Source organism: Larus michahellis, chromosome 6 (assembly GCF_964199755.1).
Source record: "Larus michahellis chromosome 6, bLarMic1.1, whole genome shotgun sequence".
Classification (NCBI taxonomy): Eukaryota; Metazoa; Chordata; class Aves; order Charadriiformes; family Laridae; genus Larus; species Larus michahellis.
The window spans coordinates 37,658,369-37,685,235 of NC_133901.1; the positions used below are offsets into that span (position 1 = coordinate 37,658,369).

The following is a 26,867-nucleotide window of genomic DNA, read 5'->3' on the forward strand; positions in this document are numbered from 1 at the left end:
AGTAGAATTTGACAAATAGGGAATATTGCTCTTTCTGTTAAAAGGAAATTCCCATTCGTTCTAGGAATGTGCAGGAAAGATTCACTGGCAATTACTGTGTTTATTAGCCTCAGCATATTATTTATTGAGTGAGTTGCGAAATATATCTTAGAATACAGATTTACTGTAGTTATTATACTTCAGCTGCATAACTGACTTTTTCTGCATATACTGAGCTACTCTAAGAGCTATGATAATTTAGGCTCAAATTCTTATGTTTGATAACATTGCAGTGTTCTCTCTCTAGAAAATACAAATTCAGTTCTCACATTTGTGACGCTGAGTGGGGAATTAAAAGCCAGAAAAGTGGAAGATCATATTGTCCTGGATTTGCCACTTTACATAACGTACCCCCAGGTCAGTCAAAATTTTATTCATTAAAGGCTTCCAAGGAAGCTGTGTCTTTATGTTTGTATGTGTATCTATCTATCTATAGTTGGATAGATAAGTACATGTATATGTTCTATTTTTTACAGTGTGGTTTTGTGTTTTGTTTTTCTTCAGGTACTTAAAGAAGTAGAAGAATTAATAAAGGTAAAAAAAGAATCTATATGTGGTCTTAGAACCACATTTATAATAGCTATACTTATTTTTATATATTAAAATGGCTGAAAAGCGGCAACATGGCATTGCTTGATCTACTCCTGAACTTGAAACACTAAACTTTAAAGGTCTGAGTCATGCAGTTCAGGAAATGGAATTCTCCACAATGCTGGAGTTGAACTTTTGTCTCCCACTACTATTGACTGGAGTGTCAGTGTTTATTTCAGTGCATTTTTAGACTATTGCATGCATGTGAGGGCAATCTAGTGTCCTTGCCCTCTTCTTCTAGGTCCCTGAATTTCTTTCCAAGTTGTCATATACAGAGCTCTTAGCACCTACCCATGTCCATTCATGCACTTTTCTTGATTTACTTTTCTTGATTGCATATACTTGAGGGCTGCATGAAAGACCTTGTATAAGTCCTGTTCGAGCAGGGAATTTGTTCAACAAAAATGTTAAGGAAATAATATTTCATATTCAAATGATGAGTTTTTCTCTGTGTCCTTTATCTTTTCCACCAGGCAGCTGTTGGTGACATGATTGTTCAAGATCTCCGTTATTCTCCTGACACAAAGAAACTCTTAGTCCGCCTCAGTGATGCTTATGACAGGTGTCTAATACTTTTTTTTTTTTAAATCAAGTGTGCAGAAACTGAGTCTGCTTGTTTAGCCTCTATTCCTTACATACTGTGCTCTTTTATCTTATTTTAAAAAAGATGGAGGTTAACAACTCTAATTGAAACTCCTGTGTTAAAGAGTTATTTTATCTTCTCAGATGAGCTTATTGAACCTGCAAAGCTGCATAAGATCAATCTGAAATCTGTCTCCAAGAAAAGAGGGTGTAGGAAACAGTTTTAATGATGGTGCATTTTCCCCATCCATCTAAGTAAAAGAAAAAAAGTAACCTAGCAGGAAATTAGGAGTTTTGCTTCTCAAATGAAGAACTAATAGTTGCATAGATGTAGAGGTCTGCTTGAGTGAGACAGGGCACATTGACAGAAGCCGTGGATTCTTGTTCCCATTTGACTGTAATCTTACACATATTTAACAGCATCATAAGTAGCTTTATCAAGGAAATTCTAATTCAAATTATTTCAAAGCATTTGTTAATCTCAGAGAGCTGGGTTTCATTGTTAAGTCAAGTATGATATATCCAATATTTGGATATATATTGCCAAAACACAAATTCTTTAATCAGGCCAAATTACTATATACAACTTTCCTTCAAGTTTGGCCTAACTAATGTTTAAAGACTGGGCTAGTGGGGAGATAAAAGTGTTTTCATCTGAGTACTTACTATTTTTACTCTTTCAGACTTTACTTTGTAGGGAGGTATCTGCAACTTCACAGACTTGAGACTGTTGTAGAGGGCTTTAGAATCCAGTGAAGATCTGAATGGTGTTAGTTGTTTGCTTGCTCTGAAAGAAGGTGGAGTGCTTACTCTTTGCATTTTGTAGTGATGAAGTAGTTCTTTCAATGATTAAAATCTTGAAACAGAAGCATGCATTTTGGTAGCAAATGTTCCAGGATGCTCTGTTTTCAGAAATAAATAAGAAATGCGTGGCTTGAACTTTTTTATCTGCTTACTTGGAGTGTATTCAATTTAGGCTAGTCTTCTGTCAAATGACATTGGGAGGACGATGCTAGGAATCTTGTCTCCTAACATTTTACCATGGCTGTTTCGGGATTGTAAAGAAGATGATTTTGTAGTTTTCTGTTTCTTTTCAATACTTAAATTAATGTAAAATGAAGAATATGGGCTATTAAAAATCTATAATTATATTCAAGGTCTGTGTTGGAAAAACTGCAAGTGAGTGCTCAGAGCTTTTTGTCAGCTGAAAAGACGGGAAAGGTGAAAGGACTCATACTCACTCTTAAGGGAAATTCCAGTGGAAAACATAAAGGTCATGATTTTTACTCCAGATACTTTGCACCTTGGTATGGAATTCTGGAAGACCCTGTTACAGGTATGTGTGTGATAAGTGACTCTTGTTTCAGTTCAATTAAAAGTTTCTTACTAAACTTCACGAATCTGGTTTTGCACTTTGGAATCTTTCTTCTGAATTACTGTTTTATATGGACTGCGAGAGTGTGCTCATTAAACTGAAAACTTTCATGGCTGGAGCCAACTCATTCAGAAAAAAACAGCTTCTTGCTGTCATCAGGCCTGATATTCGTGTGTCTTTTGCAGATCTTTTCCCTGAAGTATTCCAATTAGAGAAAAGCAAGAGACTAGTTTGGTATTGCATGAGTATTGCAGTAGAAGTTCATATCCACTTCTGTTGGTGTTCTGTGGGGTTTTTTTGCACTTCAGCTGAGATCTCTTCTAGTTTCATGGTACTTGTTAAGGATATTCTCAGACCTATGAATAATGTGAACTCAGCTAGTTGTACATTCTGGGGCAGGAAGGCTAATTCTCTGCCCATTCCTTTGGTGTTCCTCTTAGTAGGCGTGGTGATGATTGCTGCACAATGATGTTACTTGCTTAGGTACCAGTTAGTCAGGTGAGAATTTGGTCAAAGATGCTCATTAAATGTTTTGCTAAATAAAAAGAAAACTAACTGTCTTGGAATAATGATAGTTATTCAGCACTCCTAGCAGAAAGAAAGGTGTACAAAGAAATAAAAGCCATGTATTTCAGTTATTTTTTTAAGCTTTCAGTCCTGCTTTCCTGATAAAGCCGGGGACAGAGTCTGGTAGATATATCTATACCAGAGCTCATTCCTTAACATTTCTGGGAAGACTAGTATTGATATGTACGAAAAGCTAAAAGTTTCCTGAATATCTGAGATTTTTCTAGGCTTGTTCTAGCTTACTGTTGCTTGTCTTCCATCTTTGTTTCCTTTCTTTTGTAGAAATAAATCTTTTTATTGGATTGCTGAAGTATACTTCCAACAGTGTGATAGCTTGCTATTATATTTCTTTTGTAATGATTTCTTAATAATGCTAGATGCCCTGGTGTCCTTGAGCCCTGATAATTGTAGTTACTTTACTGTAGGGTTTCCAGCAGAGTGTCTTTGTCCCTAGCTGCTAATGTAGACTGAAGCAGCGTTTCTAGCTATGAATCTGAGAAATCATCCTAAGTTTTTAAGCCGTCTGCCAGCCAGGAAACAAGAAATTGTTCTTTTAGCTTTCAGAAGCTGTGGTGAGACCTGAAAGATCTCCTTGAGTTACATCCAGATACCTACCAGCATTCAACACTGAAAAAACCAGATTTTGCTGTGATAACTGTTAGGAGAGGAAATGCTTTTGTTTTACACAGCGACTTCTATCCACTTGTTCCTTACTCTTAAAAAATATCCAAAAGTCTGTTCAGATTTTTGATGGGTAGCTGTTCATGTTTCATTGAATAACATCATCTTTAGATGAATGGTATTTTGAACTTAATGTTTTGAGATTATTAGGAAACTTCATTTTTGGTGAGCAAATGAGTACTTTGGCTCAAGTATTTTAGTTGGTACTATTTGTTATTCCTACCAATTGTGTCTAATCACGAAGCCCTCACCTGTACAAAATTTCCGTTGAAGCCAGAGGATGATGAAGTAATACTGCTTTATTGTAAATATAAATGAAATGTTAAAACTTTAGTTCTGTCTGCTTTGTAAACTCTTAGGTATTTTTGCCCTAGACACGTGTGGCACTTGATTTTATATTTTTATGGCATTTACATTTTGAACGTGCTTGCTCAATAAAGTAGTGATTATAATTTAATTCTGTACTTTGTTCTCCAATTTCTTTTAAGGATCTGCCCATGCTGTTTTAAGCAGCTACTGGTCAGAGCAGCTGGGGAAGAAAGAAATGCTTGGTAAGAGAAACTGTTTTCTTGCAAGGCTGCCCATTTATGTAAAAGCTGCTCGCTAAAAAAGAAAAAGTTGTGTTATTATTACAATCCAAGCTGTAGCAATAACTCCCTATACATTTTCACAATATTAATAGAATGTTATGTAATATTTTGCGTGTGAGGTAATCTTTAAGAAATTAATTACTTTCCTGTCCACCGTGACACATCATGCCTGCAGGGAGTTTGAAGTCTCAGGTTTCTGGATCGTAATGCTCTGCAGTTAGTTTTTGATCTCAGCTTTTGGAATTTAGTTCTCATGACCTTTCATCATAACTCAAGCTTGGTGAACTTCAGATGGTGTTGGTTTTGTGTTTTGATGGAATTTTACTTTACTTCTTACTTGTAATGGTTTGCTCTTTGGGTATTGTGAAAAGGTACTGATATTTTCTTTCACTCATGATGCATACTTTTCAGTAGAATTTGGACAGTATTTTCCTTTCCACTCGTGTCTATTAAGATGAGATTGAAAAAAGTCATATGATTTCTGCCTGATTTTGGAATTTTCTTCAGAATTGCACCGGATTAATCCCTTCAGTATCTTCTTTAGGAAACTTAGGGTTTAGAATAACTAGTGTTGGTATAGCTAGATGTATTAGAAGAAGATAATGTATTTTAATGTTTAGATTCTACTTATAGAATGTGCTTTATGGTACAGGTTTTCTGGTTTCTGTTATATCTGTGTATTTAGATATGGAGATCAGTTTTCCTTAGGATGATGATCTTTTACATGGCAGCGAGAAAGAATATAGGAAAGAATAGTCACTTACATTACAAGAACAGAAAGAATGTGACTGATGTTAAATAAATTGAGAATGGGGACAAGATACATGGGCATTGGCAAATTTTATTTGTTTGTAATTTATTTGCAGTTTTACTTTTAAATGAAAACTTCTTTTGTGGTAGAAATCATACAAAACAGGTTTAAAGAGAACAAGCTCATTTGACATCTGATCAACAGACGTCTCTATGTATGTTTATGAGAAATAGCTGTTCCTTACATGCACGTAATGGAGGGGTATCAGGTAGTACTGGGGCGAATTCTATTACTAATGAGATTATTTAGAAAAGATGGCTGGCAATCAAGAAGATTCCATATCACCAAAGATTAATAAATAAGAGCATCTTTTGACTTTTTAGAAACCTTTGCGGTAGGTTCTGTAATATCCGATACCTTTTATTGCAAGAATAAAGGAAGATTTTTCTTCCATAAAATGAAAGATCTGTTAGTTCCAAAATAGATCAGATATGAAATAATATAAAAATGAGGAACATTAAATCCATTGTCAGATCTCTCTGGGTATTGTGACCTCTAGGAGGTCAGCTGCATCTCTGCTGAAGTATCAGACATAATTTCCTGTGTTTGGGTTCTCTTCCTACTTTTATTAGACCAAATTGTCAAACAGTAACCACCGCCATCAACTACAAAGAGAATTTTCCAGTCTTTTTACAAGGTGAAATACTTTATGGTCTTTCTTGAAACTATGTAAATTTCCTTGAATTTAAGCTGAGTGTTAAATCAGAGTTCAGTATGAGTCTTTGCCTTTTTTTTGTTTGAAGAGTCTCTGCAATATTTAAAAAAATATAATCTCTCAGATGTATAGACTTTCATAATTGCTAATGAATGCAATTTTTAGCAACTGTCTCTGTATCCAGCCCTTCACATAGTTTTCACATTTCTAAGATAACATTTATAAGCGTGCATAAGGAATTCAATATAACCACAAAGATTATAGAGGCCTTTCCAAATTGTTGTGAAGAGAAGGGGCTTTATCCAACTCAATTCTTAATCTCAGGTGAAGCCAGAAGAATCTTTCTGTACCTATTTACTTCAGACAACTGTATTAATTTGTGGGGACATTTTGGCTCTTGTCACTGCTTTTAACTTCTCTGATTCCTTCCCAGTACAGAACAGGTTTATAGCATTTGAGGTGTTGTGTTTTGGGGGTTTTCTCAGGGGTGGGGACAGGACACCAACCAACCAACCAAAACCCAAACCTTGCTTTGATGACTGTAAGATCATACTTTCAGAAATTTTGCCAGGATTTCTTTCAATACAAAGTCTGTCCCATCTTCTAACTTTTCAGTCTCCTCACTTGCCTTTTTTTTTTTTGTGTGTGTATGTGTGTGAAGAAGTTGCTTTATTCAGGTAGAATAAATCTACTTGTATTTAAGTTTCTGCAATTTGAATTCTCGTGAAGAGTTTTGCAGAGTTGTAATTGCAGCTTTCCTTGTTCCTAGGTAATCTCAACATATAGATTGACCACATCAGATTTATACACAAGTGTAAAGCTTCTGCCAAAGGCGAGATGTTTCCCTCCATCAATTACCAGATTTATCCAGCTTCTTTCGTAGAACAAAAAAAAAAATCGGAATCTTAACTTCACTTCAGCTAAGGAACAAGTGCTTCTTTTATCAATCCTTTTATAGGGTTTAGAAATTCAACCAAAATAATAGTGATTTCTAAAAAAAATATTTTTACAAGAGTGGCATTTGTTCCTGAGTTGATGTCATTACAACGTCATGAAGAAAATACATTACTCCGCAAATTCTATAAGCAGTGATCACTTAAATACATCTGGCCTGCTAAGAACCTCCTCAAAACAGCAGGTTAATATTAGTGCAAGGCCACTGGCTGCCTTGTGAATGCGTGTATGGTTCTGTGATGTCAGCATGCTCAGTCTCACAGTCCTTGTACCTACTCTTAAACTTTCCTCTGTGTCAGTTTAGTCACAGGAATTCAGGGCACTGTGAATTCAGCTGTTATGTATTATTTCTACAGATCAGAATGTACATATTTGTTTTTATACAAAAAGGTATAAAATGTATATGTAGTATGAGATATTCCTAGTAAATACAGAGATGGAATGGACACGCAACAACTTTGTGATCCGAAAGGCGAGTGCACATCAGAGATGCTTGAATGTCTCTGGAGATATTGCTATTAAATGAAATCCTCTAGTCATTGAAATGTTCCATGCAGGTCCGTTTACTTTCAGACATAATATGAAAATGCTTCTATGTGAGAGAAAGAAAGAATCAAGTATTTTTTTCATATAAGCTTGGGTAAAATTTTCTTTTGTGTTTGGTTTTTTTTTTTTTTTTCTTCTTTTCTTCTACTTTGGAGGTTTCCTAAAAATAAAATAAAATGGACCAGTACCAAAACAGTCTCATTAATCTTGCCATGAAACAGACAGCACTGGTTCCACATTTAAAAAAAGAAAAAAAACAAACCCAAACAAACCCAACCACTTGGCAGTAGTAATTGATCAACTTTAGCATGTTCTGGATCTTTAAGTGTGCAAAATATTCCAGTTGAAGGCAGTACTCCATAGATTGATGTTGTTCTAACGAGTTAAAAACAATAACTGGTAGTTCCATAAATGGAAAAGAACAGAAAGTTTCGAAATCACTCTTTCTATAGCTCCTGTTTCCACTGCTTTGGAGTGTTTGCTTTGTCTGAGAATCTAATATCCAGTTATAAGGAAGAGGTTTCTTGTCAGCTGTGGCTGAGAAATTGTTTTAAAGCATCCATTATATGTGCCATCTCTTAGAGATTCTATGCTCTGTTGGGATCTGAATACAATCTCTGCCCAATTTACAAATTGTGGGTTTGTGAGGAAAAACATGCCCTTTGGCTTTGAACAACTTTTGTAGTAGTTGTAAATCCATTGAGTAAGGACACTGTGAACATTAATGCCTCATCATCCATTTACAGCCTTTTACAAAAACAACGCTATGTGAAACTCAAACTTTTGCTAAATGCCATCTGAACCAGATCATTTTCTGATCAAGTAGTCCTGCAACTAAAACTGGACTACCGAAAGAAGTCTACAGACTCAACATGTTAAGTGAGCATTATCGTCCTACTTGTATATGACTAAACATATTAGGCAAAAGTTTAGTTTTGTAATTATTTACAAGTGGAAGGCCATTTCTACTTAAACTTTGTCCAGCTGTATTAAACGATATATTCAGGATTACATAAATCAATATATTTTCCTGTCTATGTAAGAATTTGGTCTCAGTTTGTGACAACGGAAGCAGCGTCTATGTTTCTTTGTAGACTTTTTCCACTGTCTGAGTTTTATTTACCACTAGCTAAATACATTCTTCAAACCTAGTATCTACTTCAGATATTCAATACCAGTAAAGCGATTCTTTATTCTCATGCAGATAATAGTCGATGTTCTTCCTTCTTACCTACAGAAACTCTCTAGCCCATGAATGGGAGAATTCAAGGCTTCTTTAGATATACAAAGGAAACTTGGTCGGCTACATCACAGCAAACTATCCTTCACCACTTGTATTAACTAGCATCTTTGTCAGACTCAATAGACAAGTTCTAGTCTGAGATACACCCTCAACTGATCTTCATCCATAAAGACAATTCATCCAGGGTGTCCCTGGTACAGTGCTTGTCCTGGTGCTGCTTGCTTGCTGGAGACAGAGGCATCATTTCCCTGAGTTTTCATGGATTTCTAAATAATTTCTGACAGATAATAGTTTTTTAACTGTGGATTCTTTTTTCCATTTAGCTTTTCAATGTTCCCGCCGTGGAGGAGAGTTGAAGATTTCACTGCGTAATGATGGAAGAGTTGACATTGCGGGGCAAATTGCTATTGTATTAAAAGGAAACCTGACTCTCTGAAGAAATTGATGCTAACAATTTCATCTCCCACACCTTCAGATTATTCATATTATGCTGATTAGAGCTCTAGGCAGTGAATCACAGCTGTCTTCACAGGTCTTTGATTACATATTGTCCATTTTAAAAAATTGGTTGAAAATGCTCACTTCCAATCTTCAAGATCCTTGGTATTGTTTCCTTCACTTTCATCTTGCCACTTCATATGTACACTGACCTCAAACTGTCCAAGAACAGCGATCTTGTTTTTCTGCTTTTAAATTATTCTTTTCTATATTTCCAAATTCTACATTAAAAGCCATTCCTGCTTCCTGGATTGAATTGTAAATTTTTCTGATTGATAAAATAGTCAAACTTTTTCCATATTCAGTCATTCTCCATGAAATCTGACTACAGTCCTTTAAAAAAATAATAATCTTTTCTCCACCATATATTGAAGTGTTGCTCATATGATCATAAATTTTCTTCAATTATAATATGAAAAAAAATATAGATGGTTTAGAAATGTGCTTTATAATTCACTTTTATGAACAGTATTTTTCAAAGATGAATGGTGTTGCAGTGGCTTGTAGTACTGCTGCTTAGTCAATATTTTTATTTAAAGTTTTAGAAGAAAGACTTAAGAGATTGACATAGTGATGCACGTAAAACTAGTTAAAATCTGAAAGAAAACTTTCTTGGTTACAGCAGTGTCATTTACTTTTCAAAGACTGAAGATCTGCTCCTGAATTAAAAGCTTCTCCTGAAATTTTCTTCATGAAGTGTACTGCTCCAGCTTTTGTCACTTTTTCCTTTAGTGTTCTCGTCTTTCCCTGGATTTATTAGCAATATTGAACTGTTTCATTTACTCTAGCTAAAACTTTGAAACTTTGTTTTCCCTTTCAAGTTGCTTTTATCCTAAGCTTTGCTTTAGTTCTTTTTCTTTGCAATTTCAGGATGAAGTATTTTAGACTCAAAGACATTTTGATACTGTAGGCACAGCTGGATGTCAGCCCATTATAAATGATGAGGAATTTAGTTGTGCCAAGTTCTCGTATTTCCAGTTATTTTGAATTTTATCATGGCTTGTAACTGCCATCTTACTTAAGCCCGAGTATCTGGAGGCAAGTACCAGTGTGAGAATCCTAGGATTCATTTGAAATAATAGTTTCTAGCTCCTGCTGCTACATGGAACATATAAAAAATATAATTTAAATGCACTACAAAGCTCAAGAGCTAGGTGACAAGAAAAATGAATCTCCCAAAGGAAATGCATGTTCTTCTTCCGTATTCAATCTTGCTGAAGTTTGTGGACCTGAAATGTTGTTTATAAATATGGACTCATCACCAGATGCAAGACATGGCTATGGAGGCAGCTTCATAGCAATGTTGCAGTGGCATATTTAGCAGCCACCTTGGCCTTGCCTTCTCACAAAGCAAGAAAAAAGATCCAGTGACCTGGATCTTCTTGAGCAGCAAAACTGCAATCTTGTTTTCCTGCATTTGCTACTTCCTACAGGCTTATGCAAAGAGTGAATCTAGCCCAGTCCGTAATTTGAGATGTTTTGGAAAAAAACACTAGCTTCCTTCAGAATATAAATTAACTTAAGAAGCAATTACTGTTCACCCATTCACATTTAACAAACAGACAGTACATTTTTTTTTTTCTCAAGGGGACTAATAATGAACAAAACCCAGTAAATTTGAAATATACTTGCTATCTGAATTTCCTGACCAAACCAGTATCTTTGCTGCTTAATGCATTTTTTTATGGTTTACTACTACTTAGTCTTTATTTCTGTTCAGGATAGAAAAATCACCAGAGCTCAGGTGGGAGACTATGCAGTAATGTGTTTGTAATCAACAGATTAGTTAATCAACCATGATTTATTAATGATGAATTAATTATACCTGATTGTGCAGTTCTGCTGCCTAAATGGAGCTTTAAAGGAGTTATTTTATTAATCATCATTGTGCTAATTGCAGACACTTACAGAAGGATTGCTAATTAAACATGCAACCATATGCAAAATAAGCAAGGCTGCTGAGAGTGGCAAGAAAAAGAGCACTCATTTTATGAGTAGCAACTTTATTCTCATGAAATACTGCGTAGTTGACCTGCTGATCCTAATTACTCACTAAGTCTTATTTTAATACATTGCACATTTTAAGTCAACAGCAAAGGAAGTGAATTGTTGTGACAAATTTTGTCCATCTCTCCTTGTGTGAACTTCAAATAAAATTACCTAGAATTTGTGTGGCCTTCTTTCATGTTTTCATGCAAAGGATTTACTTGTTGGTTTTATTGGGTATATATAGTTGATCTAGCTTAACAGTCTTAACTTTGAGCAAAATCCTGAATGCTAAGTCACCTTAGCACGAAGGGAAATGTCTGATTGCGCTTGAAATGAGAATTCAGACTCAAAATCGCATGAGTTTCATGTCAAGAAAAAAGAGGAACACAGTGATGTTTAATTAAGTTAATTTCTGCATGGAAAATGCAGAAAGGAAACAGTACTTAAAGGTTGATTTCTGTGTAAAGCCTATATAGTTTAAATAAACATTAGTGCTATCTGATCTTCAACCTATGCAGCACAATTTTTAGGTCCTTGTAATGGTAAATACAATCTTTGAGTGCTGTAGAATTTCATGCAGACTTTATCATTGTGGACTTCCCATGGACTCTTTTTTAATGGAAGTTGCTAGGCCTTCCTCATTAATTAAATAAAACTTTGTCTAAGTTTTCTGGAACTACCTGTATAATATTACAATTATTAACACAGAAGTCTGGAATTTAATGTTTCTCTAAGAAAATAGTTAACTTGCATTTTTTTTTATTAAATTAAAATATTGAATTAAAAGATAAGTGAAGATACTAAGTGGAAGGTTGGAAAAATGCGATGTCTCTTTGTTTAGTGTTTCTGGTGCAGAGGGTTTGCAGAACTGTTTTGTGCTGCTCTCTTAATTAAGACTGTACCATGGGGATGTGTTGAACCAAGAGCAGATTATGTGGAAGGAAAATACAATTCCTAACATTCCTGTGTGCTTGAGAGTTATTTTTCATGAGAGTGTCCTGTGTGCTTGAGAGTTATTTTTCATGAGAGTGTCCAACAGAAGGTCATTAAGTTACAGACCACTGTACATTTTGAGTAAATGCCTAGCTAGATCTAACAGCCATTTTTTTATGAATTTAAATGCATGTTTGCTTATTTTACTTCTTTGTTGTGTGCCTCTGCAGAGGCATAGCTCTTGTAGGGGCCAGGAAGAAACCACTTAACCATGAGGAACAAAGCAAAATAAGAGAAAAAAATACTGAGCAACAGAAACCATACAAGTTTGTTGCTATGGAAACGAATGTACAGCTAAAAGGGATGAAAAGAAAATGGGAAGCCATTTTTTTTATTCAACAAGCCATTTCACAGATTTGCTTAAAGGATTAATGAAAATGCTTTGCTTTTTTTTTTTTTTGTGCTATCTACATAAGAATAAACAGAAAACATATATTGAAAAGTTCTTACCAAAATCGGAAAATTTTGCAAATGTGGAAATAAAAGATTTCAGGAATGTGTACACAGCAAGAGGTCATAGAACGGAGCCATGTGTTCCATAAGGGATAGGAAGGGAAATTAGCAACAGATGAGGCAGTTATTTCTGGGAAAGGAAAGATTTCTTTGTCTCAGTATTCATCAGAGTGACAGGGTAACATGCCAGGAACAGAGGGAACCTTCCCAGAAGTGAAAAAAGGAAACTAAATGAAAATTGAAGGTGATGCCAGATCATGTAAAAATTAAATTAGTTCAATTAAAAACTGAAAAATCTGCCAATTAAGCAGTTTGATTCTGATGTCTACATTTTTTTTAATTTTTTCAGAGGAGTAAATTTGTCTTTAAAGTAATTACCAGACTTAAACAAAAAGACAGAACAAGGGATTTTTCTCAATTGCTGGGTCACTATCCTTCATTTATTTCCTAAAATTTACTGCAAACCATAACTTAAAATTTTCAAAAGAATGGGAAAGTGGAATAACAAAACCCAATATATGACCAGATAGTTGAAAAGTATGAAATTTTTTTTACTACAGGTCAGTTTTAGACTAAGACCTTTAGTTTAGACTTAATGTCTAAAGCGGAATATGAAAAAATAAACATTTCTTACTCTGTTGGTTTCTTTAGTGAGAGAATCACTTCGTCTCATTTTTTTTTGCCTCGCTGATTGGCAAAGGAGGACTTTCCCTGGTTTTTAATGTCGTGAATCATATAAGCCTAAGTTCTATTTGCTCTCCAGTGTTCTGTGACCATTTTTGGTGTTGCACCCAAACAAAGAAACCACTTTCCCATATGCAGTTTTTGTCCTGTTAAAAATGACAGGGTAGATAAAATACATTAGGCAAACCCAAGAAAAATTCTCAAAAGTGTTTCTAGAGTTGTGAAGAGGAAGGAGTTTGAAGGAGATGAAGTAGGTTTGTGAGGAGCACGAAGAGGAGGATGCGTAATGCCTCTGTAGAGACTCTGTAATGTGGGAGCATAGTTAAAACACTTAAGGGCACATCCTCAGTTTTTGACACTAGTTAAAGTTAATGATGCAAAGACAGTTTGTATGATCTGGGAGTCAGGTTGAGAGATGTTAGGCTAGAGAAGAGATCATGTAGATTATAGTAGAGGTGGAGCAGAGTATGAGGTGCAGCCAAGCCAGGAACCGGAATTTGAACCCAAATGTATTCTCTGCTGACCTTTTGCTGTGCTTTGGATCCAAACCACAGGGGACTTACCAGAGTGCCAGTCCCACCAAGATCAATTCAGGTGGGAAATTCCAGCTGGAATTCTCAAATTTTTCTTGTTTCAGAAAGCCTCCTTTCTCCCTAAATATTTATGGCTGTAAACAGAAATAAATTATAATCTTAACAACTATGATAATTTCAGTCACCCATATTCAGAAAGAAATGTCTCCTTTCTGAACAAAGTCATTCTGTTACAAACCAGCCTTTTGGACTTTAATATGTTTATGCATAGCAGCATTCTGAAGATGTGTCTGATTGACATATTTAACCTCACAGTCTCTACAGTTACCTGTGTTTTTAAGGAGTATGTTTTCTACAACTTTCAGAAACCTTTTGGTAGTTAATAGCAACAATAAACAAAGTACCCTGGTAATAACAAACTGCAGGCACTTTCTCAATAAAGTTACAATTTCAGCAGAAAAAAACCCGTAGATTAAAAGGAAACACCTGCTCCTGTAAATTACTATGCTGCAGGTACCAACCCAGGAGACTCTGCAGATGGTTCTGTATTTGCAAACCTGACCTCACCGCCCCTTCATCAATCTCTGACTGATTGATTCTCTCCAAAGTAGAACACACCATATCCCAAGATACTAGCAGACACCTTTGAATTAGTCCCAGTCAGAATACCAATTAATTAGTACTTTTGTTTCATTTTGGAAGTTCTTAACAAGGAACAAAGGATTCAGTTGTCTCATTGAGCACTAGCACTGACTAAAAGGTGGTACAGTCAGACAGTTCCAGGAAGAGCTCCAAAGGGAATTGCACTTCAGGAGGTGTAATCTTTGCTAGGTTTCCCCACTGACTGGGAGTCTGGATTAAGTTGTGCTATGCCCTAGGATTTTGAGATGGACAAAAAGAAGGTGGAACCTTGATCCTTAAGATGATACAATAGGAATTTGTCACTTCAGGTAGCCTTCCCTGTCAGCCAAGAAAAAGTAGAAGAGAGATCATGTTTTCAGGCATCTTTTATTGAGACCTGAGATTGATTATGCTGGTCTTTTCTTAACTAGGACAAATGTTCTTACGTGCTTCTTCCAATGTGTATCTATGCAAAGGCCTTGTACAATGTATTGGGACCAGTCTGATCAATACATCCTTTTTTGTTGTGAAAGTATACATTAACACCCTTTCTATAAAGCAACCCTTCTGAAAAAAATAGATACAAGCTTGTGTTCCCTGCCCACTCTTACATGTTCCTATTTTGTCACCCATACTCCTCAAAATTCAGAGGAAGACGGAGTGATATGGTGATACATTTGGGGCTTCAGTGATACCAGTAAAATATCTGCATTTGTTTCCTCTTCATTGGGCGCTTTGAATTTTACAGCTTCTTTATTCTCTGAATGCCTGAGATGATACATTAAATGGCTTCCACTCACCTTAAAGAAGATACGTGCTTTCCCTAAAGAAAAAGATTTAGAGAGCAAGGGAAATTAATCTGCATGCAGTTTACCAGAATTCTTTGTAGTTTCAGACTCTTACTGGATCGCTGTCATGGGTTATTAATTAACTTTGGTAGTCTTTTCTGCATTTCATAGGTGCATATATATAAGCCCATCATCTAATCTGGTGACCTGAACGCATATCGCAGACAGTAACAGTCGACAAAACAATCTGTGCACTGAAGCCAATGCTTTGTAATTTAGATATAGTAGAAAGACAACTAAATTTAATATAAGAATGTAAGCTTATGAAGGCTCTATCATATTCCTTGGTAAAATATCTGGGAATTTTCTGTTGCAAATATATTCTGTGTTTCCAGTTCATGGTTTTCAAACTTTGTCCTCCAGCTATTGGATCTTTTTATGGGTTTGTCTGTTAGATTTAATAGCCCTTGCTGTAAAGCTCACATTCTTGACTTTTTGATGCTGTAGAACTTGGGCTGGAGGTTTTCCTGCTGTTTGACACTAAAAGCATCACTAGTTCTTTAAACTGATAGCACTTTTACTCTATGCATATTTTTCAGGCAGTCTGGATTACAGAACTATAGTTATTACTATGCTCAGACACTTTTTTTTTAAGCTGTAAGAAAACCCAAAGTAATACTTCCCTTTTTGCTTCTCAATCGTACATGAAAAAGACCAGCTACAACAGAAATAAAACTGTCTTGCTGCATTTTTTGCCTTAGGAATTAATGTTCGTGAGTACTTGAGGACATAAACCACAGTCAATGCAATTACAACAGCAAGATTGTGTCATTTATTTTGCATAGCTAAAAGGAAACCTGTTTAACAGAAGTGGTTGATTATATAGCTGTAAAAAGCTTTTCATTTGAAATTTCCAGTGTGATATTAGTTAAGTTTGAGAAAATTTACCCATCCTCAAGTTTGGATAATTCAAGAGAAATCTCACTAAAATCCGATAGAATGCTGTCATTAGAAATTCTTGAAATCTCTAAAATAATAGGGAATGAAAAGAAAAAATTAGCTTCATGGGAGAAAAACCAAACAACAAGCTTTTTGATACCAAATATTCAGTCCTTTTTCTATATGCATTGGATAGAGTGAGCTTTTTGCTTTTCTAGTCATGATTTATCAATTTTTATTTTCATGTACTTAATGGGAAATATTGTCCTTTGTGTATTCTAAACCCAGCATTATATATTAGCAATAGCTACATTAAGTGTTTCTTTATTCACAACCAGCTTTAACTAGTAGCTTTTAAAATATACACGTCATATCTAATTCATTATAGTTTGGAAAAGTGACACTTGGGAGATTTGAAAATCTGAAACATCAAATGTTACCATGTGCCTAACTAGAACATCTTAATCTTTTCGAATTGCATGTCTTTTGATGAAAAAACCTCTGTGGCGTCCTGCTGTCCATTTGGACAAAAGAGCAGATGTGTTATATGCATGTATGCCTGTGCGCTCATCTGTCTATGAGTGCACCAATATAGATACAAAGGTTCCTAGTTAATTTGGAAAGCATTAATTACAACATCAGCCCTTCCAGTTAATAGCGTAATTCTTTACTTAAACTGAGTGTGGATTACTTAATTTGCATAACAGTTTAATTATAAAGTAAAAATCTAATGGTAAAGTACTATAAAAGTGAGATGTATATGTATTCTTTTGTATATGTATGTATATATATGTATCTATCAATTTAAGGTTTCCTTTTCTTTTGCTCCTGTGTTTGATCCTCGCCGTTTTTCAGTAAGTTTCAAATTCCAGCAAGCAAAGATAACCTTATTGTAAAGGGTTTTTAAAAAGTAAGTAAAAATGTGCTTATGGAAAACATAAAGATGTAACACATGCCTCCCAGAAAAGGTGAATGCTGTGCTTTCATTAACCACTTTCTAGTTCACACTAACAGCATTATGAACTGAGGTCCTGCATGACCAAAACTTACAGCTATTTTTAACTTTGGACACTTGTTTAGTCCCATTAACCGTAGTAGGATTACATAAACACATGAAGTTAAGCATGTCTGTAAAATTAGTGTGTAGAACATCTAATTAGAATTCTCATTTTCTTTACTAGGGATTTTTGTAGGACATTTCTTCACATAACGTTCTAAAACATATTCACGGAATATTTATGGGATAACTATTATACATTACTAAAAGGAAAAAAGTTAAGTCTGCAGTAGTGTATTTTAAAATATAGTATAGTATACCCTTCTGGACATACAATATTTAAAATGCCATGAGAGAGGATTTTTAATTTACAAAACTGAATACATTAAGTCTGAATGATATATATCAAAAGCATTCGATCCATTATTTAAATAATTTAGCTGATTTCTTTAAATATGTATTATTCTGTATTTAAATAATTTAACTGATTCCTTTATATATATTCTTCTATATGTATTCTATATATATTTCTTTAAATAGAAGTGCCTTGACTTAAGGCACTTAGCTAACAGTTTTAAAAAAATGACACTAAATACGGTATTAAATAAGAAAATTCTTCTATCTCATTTTTGTGAAGCACCATTTTACAGTTCAGATCCTTGAAAATGTTACTGAAAATACTGTCAGTTATTATTTGTATGTATTTCTTTGAGTGATCGTAGTTATTTTCTGTATTTTTTCAGCGCAAAAGTGAAAGTTAAAAATGCTTACAAATAAATATCTGGACTGCTCGGCTCTTACCCCAGAAATCCTGTTGTGAAATACTCTGAAAGCTGATAGTAAGTACATTTATGTAACAGTGTTGCAAGTACATAAAGTGAAGGATAATCAACAAAAGTCTCATTTGTGTAACAGCTTTGACCCATTAGGGGCTTTTAAATCATGCATCACTGACTTCAGGGTTGCCGTTGTCAAGCTACTTACAGATCCTAGTTAAATCAGGCATTTCATATTTTTGCCCTCATTCGCTTTTGTTTACCAGCAGGAGACAAAATATTTAATTAGTTTTGGGGCATTTATAATCTCCTCTGGGCCAGCTCCAGCCACAATGCTGGACGCCACTTCTGAGTTAATTCCAGTCAGGCTGGCCCCTCCAGTACAACATATGGGGAACCTATAAGCCTTTAGCAAAAGTTGCAACTGAACTATTAGAGGGGTGGGACCTCCCTGCTGGGAAAATACTGCGCAACAAAGCAAAAAGGGGCCAGCGTCACCAGTGGAGGTCAAGGCAACACTTAGACCAAACAGCATCTGGCAAACTGTGCCAAGTAGAAATCAATGAGAAGCAGGGCAGTGGGTAGTAATTTTATGCCTGTTTGCACAAGAAAACCACTCTCCTGAACGGAAAAATTATTTTATAAAAAGCTTGCAGCATCCTTTGGCATCACCCTCTCCATTGTTGCTTCATATATTTTTATTTCAGTCAATAAACTGTATGGCACAATCTATACACAATTTTGTTTTGGGCAAGCAGCAGTAATTGTAGCATTAATTATGTTTCAGGAGATGAGGAGTTTTGAGAGTCTTCTTCCTAATTGGTTAAGAGCCAGATGTATAACTAATTCATTTCCAAAGTGCGTTACATTCTCTTCATGTTACAGCAATGAGTCAAAGGGTTTGATAAGAAAAAAAGCCAGGCAGTTCCTAAGATTATAGATTCCAACCACTGTAAACTGTTGCAGCTCAGACCACTTGAAACCTTCCCAGTTTTTCATTTTCCTTTTATTCTCACTTTCTGTTCCTGCCTGTATCTCTGCTTGTTATCTCATCTTGTGGCCCTTGTTTTTCCCCATTGTCTTTCTTTGCACTTTCTCTTTTCCCTGAAATTCCAAGTGCTGGTGTTTATCTTAAATATTATAAGCAGGCTGCTATTGAATTCAATGGGATTGCTCAGGGCTTAGTACTAAAAATACTCAGGTCTTTACAGGTTCATGGCATTAAACACCGTATTTTGTCCCTTCTTTCTTGTGCACTTTTCTGCTTCTCAAAACAAGGACCATTCTCTTTGATTTTTGGTTTTTCTCTACTTGTCAGGAATTATTTCTATTTACAACAATTTCAGCACTCATTTTCATACTTAAACTACCTTGTATTTTCCTGCACGTTAATTCTTTTCGTACTTTGAGTGAAGCAGGTTGCAGATTGCAAAGTCTTTATGGTATAGAAATTATACACACATAATAGTGTTTCATAATAGATTGACTGTCTTGCAGCGCTCACTTCCACGTCTCCTTAGTTTTCTGTGGTTACAGGTGCTGGGAAGATGTTGGCTTCAGTCTGCAGGTCTTCATGCCTTTTGATAGAGAAAAGAATAGACTTTAGAGAGCAACTTTTCACTGTAGGAAAAAGTAAAGAAAATTAATGTTCCAGTACTTCAGTTGAAGGATTAGAAAGCTGAATGTTGGTAGAGCCCGTTATTGGTCCTGTCCCATGGAATGTTGCCATATGACGAAAAAGAACTCACTAGAAGTGAAGTGGTCCGGGGAGAGAAACAGTGCTTCTACTTAGTGCAGTTTTTTGACAGTTATAAATGATACAGAAAAGTTTTAATAAAATAGGTAAAATGCTGTGGGTTTTTTTTTTAAGTTCTGCTTTTGAAGTACATCAAGCCACTTGTTTGACTGAAATAAGCATGTGCAAGCAGTTTGTTTGTTTGTTTTTAAATAAGATTTTTTTTCCACTGATGTATCTGGGAAAATCAGTGGGAGCTCATTCTTCCATTCCTCTCCTTTGATACTATGAAGCCCCTTTTATATCTCCCTTTCTCTACTCCTTCTTCTCCCCTCAATAGTAAACTGAAAGTTCCGCTAGTGTAACAGCTATCTCTTCGTTAGGCTGTGCTAAAATAAGTTCATTGCCAATACAAAGAGGCTGTACTACTGTATGAACAGCTTTAGTTTTCTCCTGCATATCGGCAAAACAATCCCCACATATTATGAGAAAAAGGTTTATGAGAAAATTAAGAGTTGTCTTTTCACACATCGATAATTCATCATCTTCAACAGCTAGCTGGGGAGAGCCCTAACACCCAACTGTAAGAACCCCATAAATGCTAAGACATCTGCATTGTTGGCCATGGCCTTGTGAAAGCTGGAAAGCACTGCTCTCAACAAAGCCCAAGTAAAATACATAGTTACTAATTAGCAAGTAGGTTGGATATGGGCATAATTGAATTGGAAATTATAGTATTTGCCATTTTAGCTATAGGGTTAGACATATTCTTAGGAGGAATTTTGGTAAATGTAGTACTTGCGCTGAAAAAAAAAGGTATAGATACTTCTGGGGAAGTAATATCATTCCAGGATGAAATACTGAAGTGTCTCTCAACATAGTTACCTGTTGGTTTCTACGTTTAGGAATTTTTGTGGGTTTTGTTCTGAATTCCAAAGAAAAAAAACAGTTTTAAAGGCTACCTTGTGAATGATCTTGGCATTTTTTGTCTAATTGAAAAAAAGAAAGAGTTTTTTTGGATGTAGGACGACTAAAATTATGGGTTTTTTTTTAAACAGTGATTGTTTGCAATAGCATTAATGTGTTTCTTATGCTTCAGGTGGCATAGCAAATAGGTAATTTAAGAGTTACTTACTACAGTATAAGAAAGCATGTTTTTTCACAAAGCCACCTTGGGGAACTGGCTCACCCTATGGCTGCATTATTGCCTACCTTGCCGGTGTTTGAAAGGAAGCAAGCACCTGGGGACAGGAAAGGAGTAAGACCAACTGTTTCAGCAAAAGTCTGAAGTTTCAGCAGATAAGATGTAATAACAAGTCACAACCTCTGCTAAGATGAGATGACATCCTGAACTGGATTACCTTTGTTGCTTGAGATTGTCTGACCATGTCTTTTGACTAAGGAAGAACGCTGGACTGATGTTCCTATTAAGAAGTTTTAGTTCATCCATTCTTTTTAACAAGCTTAGGATTTTTTGGTTTTGTTTTGTCTGTAGCACTGGTGTTGCTTCAGTGTCGAGTATCTCATTAAATTTGGTTACATTTATAAACTTTTTTTACAAAGTGCATGAATCCTAGTTCACATATGCCGATTCATAAATTATTGGGTTTTGGCTGTTACCATCTCTGTAGAATCCATTTGGAACAAACATCTCTGGTGTAAGGTTAAAAGGACCATCTCATCTTATGCGGAGGGCAGTGGGCACTGGAGGTGAAACATGGGAGTTTATCTCCCTGTAATCTCAAAGATCCCCTTATATTTACAGAGGTGAATGATGCACAGGAGTGAGGAACGGGCAGGACGACAATTGGATGAGAGACATCTGAAAAAGTTAGAGAGAGTGTAGGGGCAACTACAGAGGGAAATCAGGACCAAGAGATAAATAACCCCTGGAGTACTGCTCCCTCCACAATCTGGAGCTGAACCCCAGGGTTCCTTCTGCTGTGAGGAAACACACTCAAATCAGCTGATGAAATATGTCCCAACCACCTACTTCATCTTTCTGATCTTGATGTACCTGGTATATTAAAAGGTAATAATTTGTCACTTGTGCCGCTCGTTACCCTGTCAGAGGTTTTTCAGAACAGGTTAGAAAAACATCTGTCAGAGATCATAAAACCGGTAGTTCCTGTCTGGAGTCAGGAGGGTAAACTAGATCCCTTCCCTTGTCTGTTTCTCGGTGCATAGCATAGATAGTGCTTTTAGTAGGTCTCAAGCTATATCGTAAAGGAAGGTCTTCTCTGGAAGACTCTTGCCTCATTGAAATTGGGTATATAGGAAAATAAGAGATGGTTAAAGAAACTGAATTACATCTTAAATAGACGGATTCTGCTCTTGCCTCCGCCAGAATGCCTATGTAATGCCTAACAAGTAATTTTTAATTTTTTTGAAGTTGTTGCCATGGGCATATTTATACTGCCCAGTGCTACTGAAGCTAGTGCTGAACAAGTTAATTCATGGCTGAAAGCTGAACAGAGGATCGGTGTTTTGCCCAGGCCAGTTAACTGAGCTGTAGAGCAAAATTTACCCAGCTGTACTGCTTCCTTATCCCAGCATCCTTGCACAATGCTAGTTGAGTGGTGAACATCGTGCCAGGTAACTGTGTGTCCCCTATTGTGTGTTGCCTGTAGGTCCCTTTGTGAAAAACCTCAGGCCAGCTTTTGCAGATTGCTGAGCATACACAGATGGAATTGATTTTGATACATAACTGTATTTTTAAGCACACGAGAACCTATATGATGTCAAGTACTCAGAAAATTTGCCAGCTTTGTAATATGTCAAAGCTTTTTTTGATGCATTAGTGGTACAACGGGTTGCAATATCATTCTAAGTGGAAACTTCTTTCTTTTCATGAGCTGTCTTGTGTATATGTATGCGCGTATATATATGTATGTAACAGTAATCATATTCAATACATAATATTGGTGAGAAACATTTTAGACAGTTAAAGGTTCAAAACATATTCCCCTAGTACCATGATAAAATGAACCCTTTCTCATTTTTTTAGGAGGTTTAAGACCTCCTGTTGTAGAAGCATGCTTTAAAACAAAATACATTGAAAGGGTGTTCTGTGCAGGATCACTGGGGAAAGCTATGCTTTTTGAGCTTTGCCTCAGGGAAAGCTACTTAAGAAAGATAACACAGAACAGAAAAGGATGACTGGCAACGAGAAATGGGTAAATTGAGAAGAAGCAATAGCTGGAGTGTAGTATGGCAACTAGAGCCTTAAGTGTGTTTGGGAGACTGACTTTTTGAACTGTTAGAAAGAAAAGCTCACCCCAGAGAGACTCAAGAGGAAAATGAAATGTTCTAAGCACTATGTAGAAAAGGATGTCCAGTATGAGGTTGGGAAGCCCTGGGTGAAATAACTCATCTTACTGCTGTAGATTGCTGTTCAACTTCCCAGTATGAGTTACTGTCTGAATTTCCTTTCAGTTCAGGATAGAACATTCACTTGTGAACTGTTCTGTTTTCTGATTGTCCTATAGCCGTGATAGGGAAAACAGCGTAAATAACCAAGGAAGGAAAATACATTATTCTGCACACCATGGATTTCTAGCCTGTCTTGTGAGCTGAGTCAAGTATTACTAGAAATTGGGCCCTTAAGGATGGTCATATTTTGGTAGTTACCCACCTGCTCTTAATTAAGCAGCATACGGCATGCCAGTCTTTCAGCTTTGCTCAGTATAAACTACAGTGGTAAGAAGTCTTGATGAGGCTTTAAGAAAGGATCTACCTGAGATGAAATAGTGAGTTCTGGCTAGAAGGAAGAGGTAAGAGTCTTGCTTTGATCTATTGCTTGTATATGTTATTTTTCATACAACTAGCGAAGAGAAAGTATTGAGGAATTAGACTTTAATCAGAAATGTTACTTTCACTTCCTTTTAAGTATTTGGCCACAATCATTCCATGACAAAAGTAATGAGATTGTGTTTTCCATAGTTGTACAGGTAGAAGATATCCAGCTTTTCTTAGTGGGTGCTGTGGCAATCACATCTGAGTTATTAACTCGCATATCTAGCAGACAATTTTTGATGTATTTCTGTATGTGGTCATAAATCCTGAAATTACTTGATTTCTTTAATGAACTGAAACTACCCCTTATTTTCCTGATATCAGGGGTGACTTAAAGATGATAAAATAATTTGATTTATGACTGAAATAGCATTCTTACCTGTCTCTCTTGTTTTTCTTTGAGAAAAACATAGTATTTTGATTAATGATACTGGTTTAGAATTAAAGTATGTATCAATAATAATGCTGCTAGGGTCATGGAGGAGCACTAAATTCTTACTTGCATAGTGAGAGATTCGAAGATTTAAATCTGAGTAATTGAGTAGACACAGGACTTCTTTCTGGTGATTCTAATTTTCTTCTGGCTGAGATTATGTTATGACAATAAAATGAGAGTAAAAGGGAAATTCTTGAGAAATGATTGACTTACGATAAAGATGAGGCTAATATAAGTTTTGGGATCTAGAAAGGTATAGCAGTATATCACATCAGAATATATTAATAGCTTTTTGAAAACTTATCATAAAAATCTTGAGAATCCTTTGAAAAATCATTTCAAAGAATAAGATCTCTGGGAAATGATTAAAAATAAATGGAGGAGGGGGTAGAATTACACAAGCAATAACTGACACAAGCTGAAATATAGGGATAATCAAACCAGGTGACGGCAACCTGAGAAAAATTCACTGATCCCCTTTCTATTATTGACTGAGCAATAAAGCAGTTTATTTTCTAGCTTGAGGTAACATATTTTCATATGCAAATGGACTAAATTAATTCATGTGGATAAGATCTTAATACTTGCCTTTGTTATTTCTCTTTCATAAAGCAGAAACTTGGAAAAAATTGTAAATGATGAAAAGCAGGCATTTTGATCTGCCAAGGAACAATTTTTAGCCTTGCCTAGAAGCTATAAAGTCCTGTTAGGGGTTTGTTATTAATCCAGATGGATTCGGGCTCTTGTCCTGTAATTTGATAGTAAATAATTTAACGTAAAGTTACAATTTGTTCAGTAAGAGAGATAAATCACAGCTTCTCTCTTGAGATTATATCAATGTATTAGTCAAAGTATGATAATGGTGGTGAATCAATTATGAGGGGGGAAATTAACAGCACTGTCGTGTACTATGTTACTATGCATTAGCAGAGTAAAATACAAAGCCATTTTCAATATATTTGAAGTCTTCATTATAGTTCATACTGGCAGGACATATTAAGTTAAAAATAGGAAAACTCCTGACAAATGAAAAAATCTGGTATTATACCATGTGATATTTTAAAGGGGCGCTTTTCGTATTTCTGGTATGAAGTTAATGGCACTCAACACTAACAGTGATTAATTATCTGAATTGAGTAATAGCTATCTCATGAGAATGCACAATATTTATTAACTTACAAAACACCTTAATTTTATTGTGTTCTTTCACATTAAATATCCCTTGAGATTCATTTTAAGAGAGAAAGGATTTAACTAACAAACTTATTTGGGCATAGAAGGCTGTGGCACTAAAATATGCTCTATCAATAGCATGAAGATCAGAGGTGTATTTTTTTTTCTGCTGCACATGAGATACTTCCCGTGAAGCATCTTCAGAAAAAGAAATATCTCACAAGTTCTAATTGCTGATCCTTCTGTGAAAGACATATGGTTATGTGGTTTTTGTGAAAGGTGCTGTTGTCAACTCTCTCACACACACGAATGATCAGAAATTGTCGTTCAGAAAATAGCATTTTAATGTGTAGTAGCAGTTCTTTATGTTTGGGAGAGTAGGTCAATGCACACAGATAGGAATGTTGAACATTTATAATGAAACATGATGCAGTTGTACGTCTTTAAAAATTGAAGATGTGGCATACATTTTGATAATGGAATAATGGATACTCCCTACCCCAACTATCATCTCTGTTCAAGACCATTAGGATTCAGAATATTAAGAGCAGAGCAACTGGGCGTAACAGCCTACGTTCAACATCTGTCATGCTGGAGTCCATTAGTGTTCAATTGCATCCTATTGTTTTTGGATTATTCAACCTCATTTCATTGTCATTGCTTCTGCTAGGGATTAATCAGCTGTTTACAACTACACCAAGTTTTGGAGTCATAATGAAAACAATTGAGCTGTAGTTCTAAATAAATATACAGTATTCAGTCTGTAATGAAAAAAGTTACTAATTTATGAATGCTGGTAACAATTTAATTAAGCTTGAAATCAATACAGATAATAAATCGTTGTGTGGGAGGGTTCTTTTTTACCTTTTCTGTATATCATAAAATGATCATATGATATTTCCTTGTAAGTTTTTTTAGATAATGGCTTTAATAATACAAGTACAGTAAAACAATGATGTTTTGATTATGGGCTGTGGGTGTATGTATGATGATCTCTATCATTACAATTGGTAGCAGAAATGATCCCTTACTGCCAGCACGCGGATTTCTTTTTTTCACATCCTCTTTTATTCTCTTTACCTATTTAGGGATATTAATAAAAAGACACTTTTTAAAAAAACCACATAAAACACACATATATGCTTTAAAATGTTGTATTAAAAAGGGCAGTTTCCACACTGTTCATATACTTACATGTTTTTGTTTATGTCTATATCACAACCTATCCAAATATTTTTACAATCAATATTAGATAAATCCATAGCTACATTTTAACTGTTTAAATATATTCTGAATTAATTTCATGACACTGGATTTGCTGTCATGGGAATACATAATCCCCACTTTTCTCAAGATACTACTGCCTCTGCAATGTTTTGTACTTTATACAATATGAAAACTGTGAGTCCTGAAGGGTTTCTAATAATTTGAGTCTCCTTATTTCGGTACCATGTAGTGCAGAACTGTAGTATTCTCGGCCATATACTATTAAACTAATTCTCTGTTTCATTAGAACAGTTATTTCTTCTACCCTTAATACTATCTAATCAGAATTTTCACATGTTTTAATGTACAAACACTACAATGCACAGAGATTTTTTTTTTCTGAGTTGCAACAGATTATCCATTGAAAGGATCTTTTGCTTAACTGCCCAGAGTCTTGTGGGGCCAGCCAGACACTACTCCAGATGGCAAGTTGTTAGGGCTGGACAGAATGGCTTTGGAAGACTTCTCAACAGATGAAGGCTGTAATGTTCAGATTTTACTGTTTTGTTTTTTTTTTTCCCCCTGTAGTTCCCAGGGTGGGAAGGTACTGGGATGGA

At 35.5% G+C, this 26,867-nt stretch overlaps 1 protein-coding gene across 5 annotated transcripts in view; it reads left to right on the forward strand.

The window, feature by feature from the left end:
• The window catches only part of PBLD (phenazine biosynthesis like protein domain containing), a 24,813-nt gene extending 6,890 nt beyond the window's left edge, over positions 1–17,923 (forward strand). For 3 of the 5 annotated variants that reach the window (XM_074592542.1, XM_074592543.1, XM_074592544.1), the window contains 6 exons: positions 287–396; positions 544–573; positions 1,104–1,192; positions 2,370–2,548; positions 4,324–4,386; positions 8,958–9,383. In XM_074592542.1, the coding sequence (XP_074448643.1) occupies positions 287–396; positions 544–573; positions 1,104–1,192; positions 2,370–2,548; positions 4,324–4,386; positions 8,958–9,070 (584 nt within the window). In that variant the 3' untranslated portion in view covers positions 9,071–9,383. Of the gene's footprint in view, positions 1–272; positions 397–543; positions 574–1,103; positions 1,193–2,369; positions 2,549–4,323; positions 4,387–8,957; positions 9,384–17,872 lie in introns of those variants that run through there. The other 2 variants (XM_074592545.1, XM_074592549.1) reach the window with 2 other exon arrangements.
• The last annotated feature ends 8,944 nt before the right edge of the window (positions 17,924–26,867 follow it).